The 17,231-nt window shown below is 38.8% G+C and overlaps 1 protein-coding gene across 8 annotated transcripts in view; it reads right to left on the bottom strand.

Moving 5' to 3' along the window:
• The window catches only part of LOC139765213 (UDP-glucose 4-epimerase-like), a 128,989-nt gene that overhangs the window by 60,019 nt on the left and 51,739 nt on the right, over positions 1-17,231 (bottom strand). For all 8 annotated transcript variants that reach the window (XM_071692517.1, XM_071692516.1, XM_071692522.1 and 5 more), the window contains exons 3-6: positions 14,745-14,858; positions 11,572-11,748; positions 11,248-11,428; positions 6,312-6,400 (exon numbers count right to left, since the gene is read on the bottom strand). In XM_071692517.1, coding sequence (XP_071548618.1) covers positions 6,312-6,400; positions 11,248-11,428; positions 11,572-11,748; positions 14,745-14,858 — 561 coding nt within the window. The remainder of the gene's footprint in view (positions 1-6,311; positions 6,401-11,247; positions 11,429-11,571; positions 11,749-14,744; positions 14,859-17,231) is intronic.

The following is a 17,231-nucleotide window of genomic DNA, read 5'->3' as shown; positions in this document are numbered from 1 at the left end:
CCTCACTCATTCTCTCCATGTGCCCAAACCATTTCAAAACACCCTCTTCTGCTCTCTCAACCACGCTCTTTTTATTTCCACACATCTCTCTTACCCTTACGTTACTTACTCGATCAAACCACCTCACACCACACATTGTCCTCAAACATCTCATTTCCAGCACATCCATCCTCCTGCGCACAACTCTATCCATAGCCCACGCCTCGCAACCATACAACATTGTTGGAACCACTATTCCTTCAAACATACCCATTTTTGCTTTCCGAGATAATGTTCTTGACTTCCACACATTTTCCAAGGCTCCCAAAATTTTCGCCCCCTCCCCCACCCTATGATCCACTTCCGCTTCCATGGTTCCATCCGCTGACAGATCCACTCCCAGATATCTAAAACACTTCACTTCCTCCAGTTTTTCTCCATTCAAACTCACCTCCCAATTGACTTGACCCTCAACCCTACTGTACCTAATAACCTTGCTCTTATTCACATTTACTCTTAACTTTCTTCTTCCACACACTTTACCAAACTCCGTCACCAGCTTCTGCAGTTTCTCACATGAATCCGCCACCAGCGCTGTATCATCAGCGAACAACAACTGACTCACTTCCCAAGCTCTCTCATCCCCAACAGACTTCATACTTGCCCCTCTTTCCAAGACTCTTGCATTTACCTCCCTAACAACCCCATCCATAAACAAATTAAACAACCATGGAGACATCACACACCCCTGCCGCAAACCTACATTCACTGAGAACCAATCACTTTCCTCTCTTCCTCTTATATAAACATGAAAAACACTGATATCAAATGAAAATCCAAAATTAATCATCTAACCTAATGAACAGTTTGCATGGAAAAAATAATTTTGATACATCTACTCACGACTAAATGTGAATTAAAAGGCTACCAGAAGTAACTTAACAGAATGGAAAACAAGATTACCTGAAACACCTACACCCTGATATGGGACTGAAAACAAAGTTTGGTATAAAGAGCAACCAAGTACATCATGGTATTGCTCTGCCAAGGTCATAAAGTAATAAGTATGACCAAAACTGCTGCAAATTCTCCAAAATTTGCAAAAAATCATTTTTCATCAGTCGCTTACTTGGGATGGGAGACTTTTTTTTTGTACCTCTACATTTTATACATGTGAATTTATTTTTGATAAGTATCTTTTCCATGTAACTTTCCACTGCTATAATTGTCAAAGATGATTTGTTACTGTACTCTAAAAAAGGCAAAGCACAGACTTCAAATATAATTCACTGAGAATTTTTAGTCTGCAAGTGTAACTAAGTAATCAAAGCCTATTGAATTACCACTGTAAAAGAATATGCAAATACATGCACAGCATTAATATCAAACATCATTTACCAATAACATATTTGCAGCTTATGAAAATGGCTACTGCCTGAGAGGGATGTATATCATAACACCAATTTCAAGTTTATAACTTCATGAACAACAAGGTAGTAGCAACCAGGTATATAACTCTCTCCTAACTGTCAAAGGGAGTTTAAGTAATAAACTGTATAATGGTTAAAATAATACCATTTGCAATATCTAACTACTGTTGAGCAACTGAAAACAATACATCTTTTCCTAGATACTTGAGAGAGTAAAAAATAATGGCTTTCAGCAAGTGGAAAACTTGTTAATCAAGTTAGAATCCTCATTTGTCTTTCCCTTTGTGTAATTCTTTTGTAAGCTGTCAGGTTACCCAGAGTAAGAAAAGAGAACACATGACTAACTGTGCTGCAATCACTATTCACAAAAAACATAATAAGTGTTCCACAGGCAATTAGAAAAATCTGCTTAAAAACAATGCTGTCTCAGTACAAGCTACAAATACCTCATATAATGCTGCAATCAAAACCTCTATCATTCTGATAATGAGGATGCCAGTTTTGGACCTCAAAAGGTTGTCAGGAAATGAACTAACTTCACTGGGAGAAAATGGGCCTGGCAATGAGGTGAAGGCTAGTGAGTTCTAACTTCAAAAAAATGCTGTTCATTAGCCTAAAGCCAACTTTTGAGCAGAATCCTTCACTTTCATGCATTCATAATAAGGAAATTGATATGATAGGGGGATTTATTCACTACAAAAACAACCAAAAATTTCAAACAGAAGACTAATCATCAAGTTAACTCTCTCTTGAAACGAACTCTCTAGTAGAAACTTTTCTTACTGCTGAATCTTCCAATGACAACACAGCTTTGCAATGGGACATATTTTCTATGTAATCTTACATTTAATCAAACATCCTACAAGGCCTCGTAAACCTTATTTTGTGAGACATGAGCCAGAAGGGATTTAATTTTGAAATTCTTTTTCAAAGTATGCATCCTACCATAAATCACTGGTTCGTTAACCCAATCATTTTGGTAACCCAACATTTTGCCAGGAATGCTAGCTCCTACATGCTCATCTCCCCAGGCTCACTAGCTCTTTCATCTAAAGTCCATTTTTTCTGATTTTTGTTAACATCTAATTGATAATCAGTTCATGAGTTGGGCAAGAACTTATTGAGGAGAACTGTGCAAAAAATAAGGTGAAAAATAACAGTTTACTGTCATTCACAGTATAAGTTGAACAATTTCCAGTGGGTGCTAAAGGCTAGCCTCCCTATAATCACTTTTGTTTATATGCTGGATAGCATTTCCATTTCTTCTAGCCATTTTTGCCTTTACTTTCCAGAATATGTAAATAAGTATTACTCAGTGAGTTAGTTAAGGACCCATCAAAGAGAACAGTGCAGAAAAGACGAAAGAAATGGCCCAACCCACCCCCATACACATGTATATACATACGTCCACACACGCAAATATGCATACCTACACAGCTTTCCATGGTTTACCCCAGACGCTTCACATGCCCTGATTCAATCCACTGACAGCACATCAACCCCGGTACACCACATCAATGAAATCCACTCTATTCCTTGCCCTCCTTTCACCCTCCTGCATGTTCAGGCCCCGATCACACAAAATCTTTTTCACTCCATCTTTCCACCTCCAATTTGGTCTCCCACTTCTCTCGTTCCCTCCACCTCCGACACATATATCCTCTTGGTCAATCTTTCCTCACTCATTCTCTCCATGTGCCCAAACCATTTCAAAACACCCTCTTCTGCTCTCTCAACCACGCTCTTTTTATTTCCACACATCTCTCTTACCCTTACGTTACTTACTCGATCAAACCACCTCACACCACACATTGTCCTCAAACATCTCATTTCCAGCACATCCATCCTCCTGCGCACAACTCTATCCATAGCCCATGCCTCGCAACAATACAACATTGTTGGAACCACTAGTCCTTCAAACATACCCATTTTTCCTTTCCGAGATAATGTTCTCGACTTCCACACATTCTTCAAGGCTCCCAGGATTTTCGCCCCCACCCCCACCCTATGATCCACTTCCGCTTCCATGGTTCCATCTGCTGCCAGATCCACTCCCAGATATCTAAAACACTTTACTTCCTCCAGTTTTGCTCCATTCAAACTTACCTCCCAATTGACTTGACCCTCAACCCTACTGTACATAATAACCTTGCTCTTATTCACATTTACTCTTAACTTTCTTCTTTCACACCCTTTACCAAACTCAGTCACCAGCTTCTGCAGTTTCTCACATGAATCAGCCACCAGCGCTGTATCATCAGTGAACAACAACTGACTCACTTCCCAAGCTCTCTCATCCCCAACAGACTTCATACTTGCCCCTCTTTCCAAAACTCTTGCATTTACCTCCCTAACAACCCCTTCCATAAACAAATTAAACAACCATGGAGACATCACACACCCCTGCCGCAAACCTACATTCACTGAGAACCAATCACTTTCCTCTCTTCCTACACGTACACATGCCTTACATCCTCGATAAAAACTTTTCACTGCTTCTAACAACTTGCCTCCCACACCATATATTCTTAATACCTTCCACAGAGCATCTCTATCAACTCTATCATATGCCTTCTCCAGATCCATAAATGCTACATACAAATCCATTTGCTTTTCTAAGTATTTCTCACATACATTCTTCAAAGCAAACACCTGATCCACACATCCTCTACCACTTCTGAAACCACACTGCTCTTCCCCAATCTGGTGCTCTGTACATGCCTTCACCCTCTCAATCAATACCCTCCCATATAATTTACCAGGAATACTCAACAAACTTATACCTCTGTAATTTGAGCACTCACTCTTATCCCCTTTGCCTTTGTACAATGGCACTATGCACGCATTCCGCCAATCCTCAATTATAATTTACCATATCATTTACAGAGTGTGATACAAAAGTTTTGCCACGGGTACTATCCTCCACATGTTTTTTCCTCAGTTTGCTAGCTCTTCCATTTTCCACCTATTTCCTCTAATTCTTAAGAATATTCATATATTACCAGTACTATACACCTGGGTATCAAGAGGGTTAGTGACATCTGCTTAGTAAGCCAGCACTTTAGCGGTTGTCAAGTTGCACTCCTCTGACCTAGGTAGCTCTCTTTTCTTTCCGCCTCACTAACATGTGAATTACTGGCATTCTCTTGATAAACAAACAATCTCTCCTTACATGCAACACTTGACAATGCTTAACTCATGCTGCTCATTCTTCGTAACTCTAGATCCTGTGGTGAGCACTATGCGCTAGCCCTGCCTTTTAGCAAAATGGTAGGAGCAGAAGACAGAAGTAGAAGGTAGGAACATTTAGGCATGATTATTAGATAGAAACATTAGGTAGCAGCAGTTGGTAGGAGTGTTTGATAAAAGTCATTGGGAACATTAGGTAGGAGCCTCTGCAAACACTGCATTACACACGGCCTCTGCCAGTGGCCTGTTAAGGGTGCAGCACTAAAGGAGAAGAAGCAGAACTGGAGTTCTTTAGTTATGGAGACTACTTCCATGGCCACCCCTTTGAGGGAGTTCCAATTGGAACTGGCATCAGAGATGTAGATAGACAGACAGATATACAAGAAATATACAAAAAAAATTTATTTACTATATCATTCACAAAGTATAAGTTGAATGTCTTTCATAATCCTGGGCTGAACTCCCTGCGATTACTTTTGTTCTAAGCCAACCTCCCTGTGATAACTTTTGTTCATGCGCTAAACAGCACACCCATCTCAGCCAACCATTTTCTCCATAATTTTTTCTATTATTTTTTTTTACTCTATGTACATACTATGTTTAAAATTTATCATATTTCTTAGGTTGAGAACACTTTATGAACAATATTTGGTGTTATCAGGACCTCTAGGCTGTAACCATGTATCTATATTAAAAATCATACAACTAAAATTTGTGAAACTGAGAATCACATCTTCTGGCTCTGTCTCTTCAATATCTGTAACCCTGGCACATAGATCCATGTTAACACATGAGAGCAATCAGTGATTATCTAGGACTCCTCAAGGCTATTTCTACAGCCATTCATGAATTTATTTCCATCAATATATATCAACGAAAAAATAAGTAAACTTCATATCCATTTCCATACCTGGAATAAATGATCAATAACCTTCTTTAACACTATTCATAAGAAAATTGAAGCATAAAATGTTCAAAGAGAAAATCAAGCATGGCATGTCTAATGTTTACATTACAACTGGCTGAAACGAGGGTGGCATTTTCTAGGTAAAAGTATTGCCCATTTATCACTTAAAATATATCAAGCTTATCACAGTATGGTCTAGTTCTCTGAGTTGGTAAGATCACACATAAAACAAACTTAGCATTAACTGGATTGAATCTAATAACTTGGCCTTATGATGTCTTTTGCTGAATTAGCTTGTGTCAGCAATATGGGACAGGTTTTGGTAGCATATTGTTTTACACAGTTGTGAGAGGTAACTGCAACAAAGTTGATGATTATAGCATTTCCTTACGCAGATTTTTCAGACCACCCTAAAAACATTTTATAAAGATTTTTTGTATACAATAAGCATGATATGGCATAATTTGTCATGAGTTCTCCTTTGCCTATAGTAACCAGATGGCTCACAAGAGAAGTACAAGAAGGTGAAAGCAAATATGAGTTAATTTAAAAAGGTTGAAATTAGTTGTATACCTTCTCCTGCAGTGTGATTCATACAGATGTCCTTCTGGACATCTGTGTAAGCCCCAGACATAAAAACCCAAATAAAAATCTTTAATGTAAGTGAAGGAGGTTGGAAATGAAAGGCATCATCAAAAAAAATTCTACATCAAATGTCATACACACACAAAATCTGATAAAACAAAAACACTGCAATATCCCAAGTTTCAGTATGTAGTGGGAAAAAAAGGAGAAATGAGACTCACCTTGAATCTAAGATGTTCGTCATCAAGCTTCGAGAGGGCAGACACATGACCTGAAGCCAAATCCATCACATGGATGTAATCACGAACACCTGATAAAAACATGAATAAGCATATAAATAACACTTTATCAAGCATGATCCTACTAAAGTCACCCAATCAACTGAAGGAAGGCCCAAACTACAGTCTCAAAAAGCTAATCAAAATTATGTCCCAACTAATGTATCTCATCATAAATTATGATGGCCATTTAATTCAAAAAGATATAATGTCTTGAAATGATGTGAAAATATGGAAAGGATGAGTCACAAAATGCTGACAAAGGGGTACATGCTTCAGAAGTGGAGGGGACAAGGAGAAGGGAAAGACTGAACAAATATGGAAGGATGGTGTGAAATATGCATTGAGGGGTCATGGCCAGATCATATCTTACAGTACAAGATATGCAAGAGAAAGAATGAATAGGAGCAATGTGGTATACAAGGGGTGATGTGCTGTTAATAGGATGAGCTAAGGCATGTGAAGAAAGAAGAAACAACAGAAAGGTCTGCAGGGCTTGGCTTTGGATATGTGACTTTGATTACGGTGCTAGCTAGATACTGGATGTGCAAAAGAGGTCATAACTTCATCTATTACTGGGATTAACAAAATACAAGGAACCAACAAACAAGTTAAAGAAAAAATATAAATATTTTTCTATCATCATTATCATTCTTAATTGCTCTTTCCTGTGTCAACAAGGTAGCGCCAGGAAACACGAAGAATGGCCCATCCACTCATACACATATATAAACATAAATGCCCATACACATACATATCAACATATACATACACAGACATATACATATATACACATGTACATATTCATACTTGCTTGTCCTCATCCATTCCTGTCGCTACCCCATCCCACAGGAAACAGCATTGCTACTCCCTGCTTCAGCGAGGTAGCACCAGAAAAACAGACAAAAAAGGCCACATTCATTCACACTCAATCTCTAGCTGTCATGTGTAATGCACTGAAACCACAGCTCCTGTCCACATCCAGGCCCAACAGACCTTGCCATGGTCTACCCCAGACGTTTCGCATGCCCTGGTTCAGTCCACACATGTACTACCATTCTTGAAGCCACACTGTTGCTCCCCATTCTAAGACACTGTGCATGTCACCACCCTCTCAATCACCACTCTCCCATACAACTTACCATCTACACTCAATAAACTTGTAGCTCTGTGATGTGGACATTCATTTTTGTCCCTCTTGTCTTTATAAAACAGCACTATACAGTTTGCAAGCAAGCCTCAGTCATCTCACCATGAGCCATACATGTATTCAAAACTCTAAACAACCAATTAAAAACAAATCACCCCTTTTCTTATGAAATTCAACTGCAAACTAAACATCTGTTTCTTTTCAGAATTTCTACTCACACCACATTTTTACCACTTTTCTTTTCCCCAAACCATTTGCCCTGACTCACTTACTACACATACCTCCATGTCCAAAAACATACCACACCTGCCACCATATCATCAAACACACTCAACAATTCAAAAACCTTACTCCATCTCTTCATCTCATTTCTGACATTTACCTCTTCTCATTTCCTCCCTTCAACAATATTCCCATATGCTTTCTTTGTTTTTCTCACACTATCAAACTTCTTTCAAAACATTTTCTTGTTCTCCCTCAAATTTGCTGATGTACATCACACCAAAGCTCATCTACCTTCTTGTTCAACCCTTGTACATTCCTACTGACCTTGTGCTTCTTCTCTTGCACATCTCCCAATTACATATACTTTCCTGTAAATAATACCCATACACCTCATATCTTTCATTAGTACTCAACCTCATCCTACCCCTCAGTACTCTTTCTCACCTGCCCACATCCCATACTTTTCTTGCCATTCCTCACTCACTCACATACTTTTATTTACTCTCAACTTTTGCCATCATACATTCAATTTCTCTCAGTATCCCTTCTCAAAAGCCTCTTCTTCAGCATCTCTCACTTTAAAAGCCTTCTTCCCACCTATACAATTTCCTCTTTTTCAAAAACCTCTACAAACCTTCAACCTCACCTCCACCAAGTGAGCGTCAAACATCCCATCAGCTGCCCCTCTCAACACATTCACAACCAAGAGTCTCTCCTTTACACACATTCCCACGACTCCTTCATGTCTCACCCTCACACTAACCCCTGACTTTACCCCAATGATATTACCAAACCATTCTTCCCTCTTACACTTGAATCATTTTCACTTAAGAGTCAGAACACCAAGGTTCCTCTAATCAAACATACTACCCATCTCTCCCTTCTCACCAACTCACACACATCAGCCAGAGCCTTCAAAAAGCATGAACAGTCCTTGCTTGGCTCCTGTTCAAACTTTTAGAAATTGAAATACAAGAAGCGGAGGGCTTTTAGCCTACAGCTCCTGCCCCTCAGTTCCCTTCTCTTAGTAGGCAGTAGCTGGCAGGCAGTAAGTGAACAGGGAGGTATATTACCAGGACTACCTGCCTGGGAATTGGGAGTGTTAGTGAAAGCTGTATAATAAGCCAGACCTTCCCTGGTTGTAAAGTTGCACTCTTTTGACCAAGGTAGCCGTCTTTTCTTTCTACCTCACCCACATCTGCACCACTGGCATTCTATCCACAAACATACAATTTCTCCTTGTCATATGGAACATTTGACGACACTTAACTCACACAACTCAATCTTCTAACACTAGCTTTTCCTGTGGTGGGTGCAATGCACCAGCCCTGCCTTTTGACAAAATGGTAGGAGCAACAGATAGTAGTACTATATGGTATGAATGTTAGAAGCATTGAATACAATCATTTGGTAGAAGTAGCACGCAGGAGCATTAGGTACAAATAGTATATTGGAACATTAGGTAGACACTTTTGGTAGTAATTGGTAGGAACATTCAGCAGGAACCTCTGAAAACAGTGCACTAGTTTTCCTCTGCCAGTGGCCTGTTAAGGGTGAGGCACTAAAGGATAAGAAGCAGCATTGAAATTCAACAGCTTTTCGAGAGACTTTTGCTATGGTCTCCCCCTCAAGGAAGTTCCCAGAGGGAACAGGAATCAAATGTATGGACAGATATAAAGATATCTTTTCTCATATGTATATAGACCACACCCTAAGTGCATCACAGATGGACGCTTAACCATGGGAGGGTGGAAAAGCTGGACAAGAGCAAAGATGCCAATAATGAAAACATCCTACATGTCCCAGAGATTCAAGATTTATGTGGTGGCCAAAAGGATGATGTCATCACTTAGTGAGGGGATGCCTACATGCAGAGGGCAAGCCACAGCAAGCTAGGCCACAAACACTAAATGAGTAATTAGTAAAGGGTCTGGGGCTAAAACTTCATCAGGAGGCAAAGAGTTAAAAGATTCATACCCCTGGGAATCAAGAGAATCTTTCAGTTCAAAGGACAGACCTGACCCTGCATAGAAAATTTATCCTTGCTGTACTTGATGAAAACAACTGTCCAACAATGAGACTAACAAGGCAATGTGTCTAACTGAACTGGGGTCTATCTGGGTCATCCGAACAATATACACCTGAACCCCTGCCTGAGAGAAAAGTAGCAGGATAGCCAGCTACACAGTCCTCACCATCCTAAATAAACCATTAAGTATACGCATCACTTCATTCCAAAGGAAACAATGTTTGATGAAAGGAAACACTGACAACAGATAGGATGCATGTTCCACTATACCCATAGATGTTTCACTCCACAAATCATGACCAACTAAGAAATGGGCAACTTTCCAGTTGCAGGTGAGGGCCTAAGTTGTGTGCTGGAATATTATCCTTGCAATAAAATTTTTTTCACCCTCCAAAATGAATCTTCCTCACTAATTTATTGCAACTCCTGGAAAACATATGGGATTTCTCTTCTATAACATGGGGGGCTCTTACCTAAGAAAAATGACAAAAAAAATTATATCATACACTTATGTTGTGAGCTCAGGCAGCCAGAAAGTGTCATGGGATGACAACATGAAGGGAAACATGAAAGGGTTTATGCACTACCTCATCACAAGGTGTCTGTCAACCCAGTAAGAGGAAATGATTAAGAATGAATTAGCTTTTCAGCCTTCTGTGGTCCTGTTACATAAAAGCACAGCCTAATTCAAACTAGCACTTCCTGCAATACCAAATTTTGTTAATAAGATAACTTGTTTCCCCATGACAACAACCACAGAAGCAAAATACTATTGACATTAAAAAAAATAAGATTCTCTATATAGCTTATTTTCTCACATAAACAGTTCAGTTCCTTTAGCTTCATTCAGTGCTAACAATCTATTACACTATTCTTCAAACTTCTCATTACATTAACCTCACTAATTTTATCTTCAGTCATATTTAGTTTCTTTCCTACTATATTCCTCTACTACATCTTACCTACTTACGTGAGGCCAGTGTTATTCTTCTCGCCTTGTTTTCTATAATAATAATCAGTATACACATGTCTCTTATCCCTGAGGATAGGGGAGAAAGAATACTTCCTACGTATTCCCTGCGTGTTGTAAAAGGCGACTAAAAGGGAAGGGAGCGGAGGGCTGGAAATCGTTCCCTCCAGGTTTACTTTTCCAAAAAAAGGAACAGAGAACAGGGCCAAGTGAGGATTTTCCCTCTAAGGCTCAGTCCTCTGTTCTTAATGCTACCTTGGTAATGCAGGAAATGGCGAATATGTATGAAAAAAAAATCTCTTATGACATCTAAAGAAATGTGTAAAATTCTTTAGCAAATGTTTTGCGCTTCAGTCAGGAATCACATAAATATGAAAATCCAGGAGTATAGAAACGCGGGAGACAGCGACAAAGCAAAAAAAAAGAAAAAAAAAAAGAAAAAAATGTACCTACCTCTACTTTCAGGCAGAAATAAAGAAAAATTTCAAGGTTTAATAATACTTACCAGTGCCATCTGGAGTGTCATAATCACATCCAAATATTGTGAGGCTTTGTTTCTTGCCAATAGCCACTTGACCAATATAAGGCATAAGATTGGTGAAGCTCTTAGTAGGATCTTCTCCTAAACGCCCTGATGGGTGTGCTCCCACAGGGTTGAAATATCTTAAGGCAATGATGTTCCATTTCTGTAAAATGTTTTAATAACAATAACATCTGGTGCACCTTGTAATTTCTTAACAATATTTATTTTAGGTTACAGGCTCACTGAATGTTAAAGTATATGCAAACATATTTCAAAAAACAAAAATTCAATTCCTTAATTACTAACCTCTTCTGCTCGAGAGAGATCTTTCAACATTTCTTCAATGAGATATTTGGTGCGTCCATACACATTTGTTACAGCGCCAGTAGGGTGATCTTCAGTGATTGGTAAATGCTCTGGGTCACCATACACAGTACATGACGATGAGAACACCATCTGATATACATTGTGGGCCTTCATTGCCTGTGGAAAACAAAATATCTAGAAACTGTTCAAAGTACTAACATTTTTAACCAAAAACTTCACAAAAATGAACTTCCATTATATATATGAAACATCAAGAAAAGTTCTGTGCATATCTGAAGTACATTCCCTCTGGAAACTCCCATCAAGGGAATAGACAGACAAAAGTCTCCACTTATCCATGTCCTTACATGCCTAACTCGCAAACACCATTGCACACTTCTCCTATTTCTCTCCCTCAAGAACTCTCACACTCTATCTCCCCATGTCACAGGTGGTTTTCCTCTCACATTAAACCCTTTAATCATACTATCACACACTTTCTTAATAATTCCCTGTCTTGCATTCCTTACACATGTCAAACCACATCAAACTCTTGCATTTCAACCACTCCACAATTTATTCTCTTTACATTCCCAGCCTTACCAAACCTCCTATATACCACCTCATTTCCTTCTTCATTTCATCTAGTCATACCACATGCTCATCTCAATAAGATATTTTCACAGACTGGATTCTTAACCTTTGTGACTCATTCCATGTTTCAGCTGCATTGGTCAGGGTCATGATGACTATGCTGTCCCTTCATCCTTTCTTCACTTTCATATTTACACCATTATTCTATCATATGACCTAATGACTCTTCTACTCTGTACTGTTCTCTCCCTTAACTCTCATTCCATATCACCAATCTTAAAAAAGACTGCTCTCAGATACTCAAATTCTGTCAACTCTTTCAGTCTTTCTCCCCCATATCTATATAACAGTTTAGATAACTTTCTCCTCTCACTCTATGAGGCCTTGTAACATTTATGCTTTCACTCCATTTCCCTTCATAAACCACTACTTTACTTTCACATTTCCCTTCAACCACCTATGCTTACACACATCATAAAACATGCTTACAACCTTCTGAAACCCTTCTTCACTCTCAGCAAAAGCACGATATCATCCACAAACAGGTTTGTCACTAGCCACCGTACCTCACCAACATACTCCATCTCTGTTACCCCTTTCCCTAGTTTTGCTTTTCCTCTCTCTTATCACATCATCGATATATATCTAAAAAGTCATGGTGACATCACACAACCCTAACACTAAGTTGTCAGCCAATTTCACATCTGGCTGCCAGAACACTAAAACTCTGCAATGGAGTTCCCGAAGGAACGGTTCTTTTTCCATATTTCAATCTCTTCATACACAAACTTCCATTACCAGAGGCAAACCTTAACATAAAAGTCCTGTATGCAGATGACCTCACAATCACATCACAACATCCTAACACCACAGCAGCAAAATCAAGCATTACACAACTGGAACTTTGGCTCACCCAGAAAAGAATGTTTGCATCTCCACAAAAGTCTTTAATCACTCTCTTAACCCCAAATGGACTCAAATTCAGCTCACATCATTCAGGTACCTTGAATGGAGTCTCCCTCCCAATGAACAAAACACCAGCTATAAATACCTTCAAAAGTTAAGACAAATATTTTGTAAATTCTGGAATACTCGAGAAAAATGCCAGAAATAAACTGTATAAGTGACAGCGGTAATGGGGACATTAGAAGGTTAATGAACAGGAGCAAGGAGTCGGTGATAGCTTAAAAAACTGCTGAGTGAATTACATTTTCTTGTCAAGTTAAAGTCTTTTTTTTTTACCAGACAATCCAGATGTGGGCCAATCAGACTCCTGTTGTCTGTCTGTCTCATGTAAACTCATATAAACCATTCTATGCATCAAATATAACACATACAGGACATTCACTCTCCTCAACAATAACAAACACAAAAATCACACAAACTGAGTGCCCTAATAATACTTACTGGCACCAGCTTTGGACAAGAAAATGAATTCCTCAACCTCTTTTGCAAAAAATTCATCTGCTCTGCTTTAAACTATGCCTCAACTACATGGTCTTCCATCCTCACAAAAGCAAATATAAACAAATCTGCAAATCACACAAAATAGTGCACTCAGAACAATCACTGGCTGCACAGCAACTACAAACACTCAGCACCTTAACAATGATCCTAAAAATACAGAACCCCCTTTACATGCTTGGCACCAAATTCAATGAAATAGCACTAGACCCCCTCCTAGTTAAACAACTCAATAACAAACCAACAACCCTCAGTTATAAATAAAAAGTCATCCCCACCTCACACTTCATCAACCTCTACAGCAACCCCATTCCCAACGAACAAGCAATGACAAAACACACACACTGAAGAAACCCAACAAGCACTAAACATCTGACCTCCTAACTAAGACTTAATCTCCAACCCACCAGACATACACCCATCAGAAACCACAGTCCCTAGACAAACACAAGTTACACTCTCCTGCTTGTGCTCTGAACATTAACCACCATTACATTATTACAAACACGGTTTCAACATATCCCAAGACCCTTTATGTTCACAATGCTGTATCATAAAAAAGACACCAAGCACTTAGCACTCAATTGCCCTCCATTCACTGCACATAGATCCACATACAACAGCACTTCCTATTCAATTCCCCTTCACTCTTTACACATAGATGCACATACAAAATCAAAATACTGTGCGACTTGTAGTCCCAACTAGTATGCGTGGCTAACTTCCTCAGTGCCAGGCTGACTTCAAACCAAATGCTGCAACTATGATTCAAATGTATGTGGATTTAACCTCAGTGAGCCTATGGTTGTCTGTGTGTGCTCTGCATTTGCAAGTTGTTTTGTAACCTGATTTAGCTTAACGTTGGCTATGAATGACTGTTTATATGCAGATGTGCCTCTGCAATGAAACACAGCTTAAGAGGTAACATTAGCTATGTTTCTGCTAATGCCACAAGTTGATGAACAGAGATTGAATCGATTCATGCCCTACGCTCCCCCATCTATGATTTATATTAGCCTAATACCTGGTCATAAAGCTGAGAAGGGGTTTTGGTTAACCTGAAGAAACTACGGGATACATCAAAATTTCATCATAACAAAAGAAACACTACTTACCTCAACCAAGTTGATAGTTCCAATCACATTATTCTTGTAATATATTAGAGGAAACTGCATGGATTCACCTACAGCTTTCATTGCAGCGAAGTGAATAACATAATCAATCTTGTGCTGTAATTGTACAAAAAATATATTAGTCTGTATCCTTGATGTGAAGGTAACATTTATAAATGACAGATCACAACAGTCTGAAATACATAACCTTAATCAGATTATTCAACATGCCATATAATTTTCTCAATAACTTTAATACTAAGGTTAATGTTATTTGGTTTTATTCTATCTATTCTTGTCAAAAGAAAAACAAATACCTCCAAAACTACTGACATCAAACTGCAGCAACTTTGCAAAAATACCTATTAGCTATTCCACACCTACACTTCAATTCAAAACACAAACTTAAAACGATATAAAAGTACAAAGTCCTTTCATATAATGAGACAATACCTCTAGCATAAATCATCTATAATACCTCTACACTTACATACATATAACAAGAGAAATAAATCTAAACTACTAGCAAGCAACAAAACCATGCATGGTACATAAAATAATGGTAAAATTTTTTAGAATGCATGGTAAGTGAAATTTTAGCCAAAGAAAAAAAAGTATGCAAGCCGAGTATCTTTAACCTGTCAGTAAGCTTTTGACACTGTCCCCTACAAGAGAAAAAAAAGGGGCAGGGGAGACTGAAAACAACCTCAACAGAAAGCAACACAAGACACATGTCAGAAATGCCTCCTGAAACTGGTTCAGTTTCACACATGCTGTCTATAAGGCTCTGCTATTCCTTACCATAGATATCCGCATACCTTTACAGAACAATGCTACACTTAAGAAAAGTAGGCCGTATTCAGCACTGCAACAACCTACAAAAACACTTAGAAAGGCTCAACCTTGGGTCAAATGCTTAGAAGATGAAACTCAACCAAATGCAATGTCATGAAAATGTAAAGGCTTGGTTTTGACATGCAGACTCAAAAGGAGCAAATTAAGGGACTCTAAATGTGAAAGGGACTTAGAAGTTGACCCACTACCCAGCAAGTCACCACAAGATTATATAAGGAATTTTTTAAAGGGGTAAACTATAAAATGATTAGTTTTAAAACTGCTTCCAAATATTTCAACAAGGGGATTTTGGAGAAAAAATATAATTATAACAGAACCCAAATTATTGTTCACCAATCTGGTTACCCCATGCAGAGAAAAACTTGTTACAGAAGGTCCACTGGAGTGCAACAAAATTTAAACTTAAGGGAAGTGGGGTGAACCACAGAAATGACGGCTGCCATGCTGGCATAATGACAACATCCAAGTTTCTAAACCAGCTTGAGAATGGATAGGAAAGAATTGTTCCACTACATAAAAAAAAAAAATTAATAAACACAAGATGAATCAGAAAAGATATGAAAAATATTTGTCTAGTGATGCAGTGACAGATGTGAGAAACAAGCTAAACGGAGAAACTAAATGCAAAAAGCAGTAAAAGAAAAAAGGGTTGTATTAAAGAATTACAAAAAATGGGGCCATAATAGAGCATTTGCTTCTCCCTGTATGCACAAATAAGTACACAAACACAAATGCATCAAACACAAATGCCCCTTGGGATGGGGGAGAAAGAACTTGCACATCTCCAGTGTAGCATAAAAGGGTACTAAATGTGGTGGGAGCAAGGGGGCTGGAAACCCTCCCCTTTTTGTATTTCGCTTTCTGAAAAAGGGAACAGAACTCAAGCAAGGAGCACTCCTCTAAGCTCTAACTGGGTGTCTGCATGTGCATGGATGTGATGAAGATGAAAAGAAAGAAGAAACAGGCAATATGTCTGGGAAGAGGAACCTGGATGTTCTGGCTCTGAATGAAACTAAGCTCAAGTGGAAAGGGGAAGGATGGTTAGAAAAATGTCCAAGGGGTAAAGTCTAGGGTTCCTGGATGGCTAGAGCAAAGAAGAGGGTGTCAACTCTGCCATAGGAGTTTTGAGAATGTGTTAATGAAAGTAGATTACAAGAAGAGGGAAATTTTCAGTGCTTAAGCACTTGCTTGTAAGAGAAAAGATTAAGATAGAATCTTTGGAAAGAGCCAAGTGATAAAAGGAATCAAGTATTAGTTGTGCGAGATTTCAATGCAAGAGTGGATAATGTTGAAACTGGGGATATAATTGATGGGAAGCAGTACCCAGTGTAAAAGAAAATGGTATACAGCTTGTTATGTAGTGTGCTAAACAGGAATGGTGACTGGGCATATATGGTTATAAAAAAGTGCACACAAAAGTGCACATGGGTAATGTATCAGCTGACAGGCACATTGGATGTGAATTTGCTTAAAGGGGCAGCCAGTGGGATGTATGTACAAACTCAGAAATGCTAGGGAGAAAATGTTGGATGTAAATGAGTTGAGAGGGGATACTTGTGGGAAGTCTGACCACTTCTTAACTGAAGAAAGTGTGAAGTTTGTAGACTTTAGGAAAAGATGAAATGACATAAGTGG

Source organism: Panulirus ornatus, chromosome 53, assembly GCF_036320965.1.
Source record: "Panulirus ornatus isolate Po-2019 chromosome 53, ASM3632096v1, whole genome shotgun sequence".
Taxonomy (NCBI): Eukaryota; Metazoa; Arthropoda; class Malacostraca; order Decapoda; family Palinuridae; genus Panulirus; species Panulirus ornatus.
This window is presented reverse-complemented; position numbering and strand designations above follow the sequence as displayed.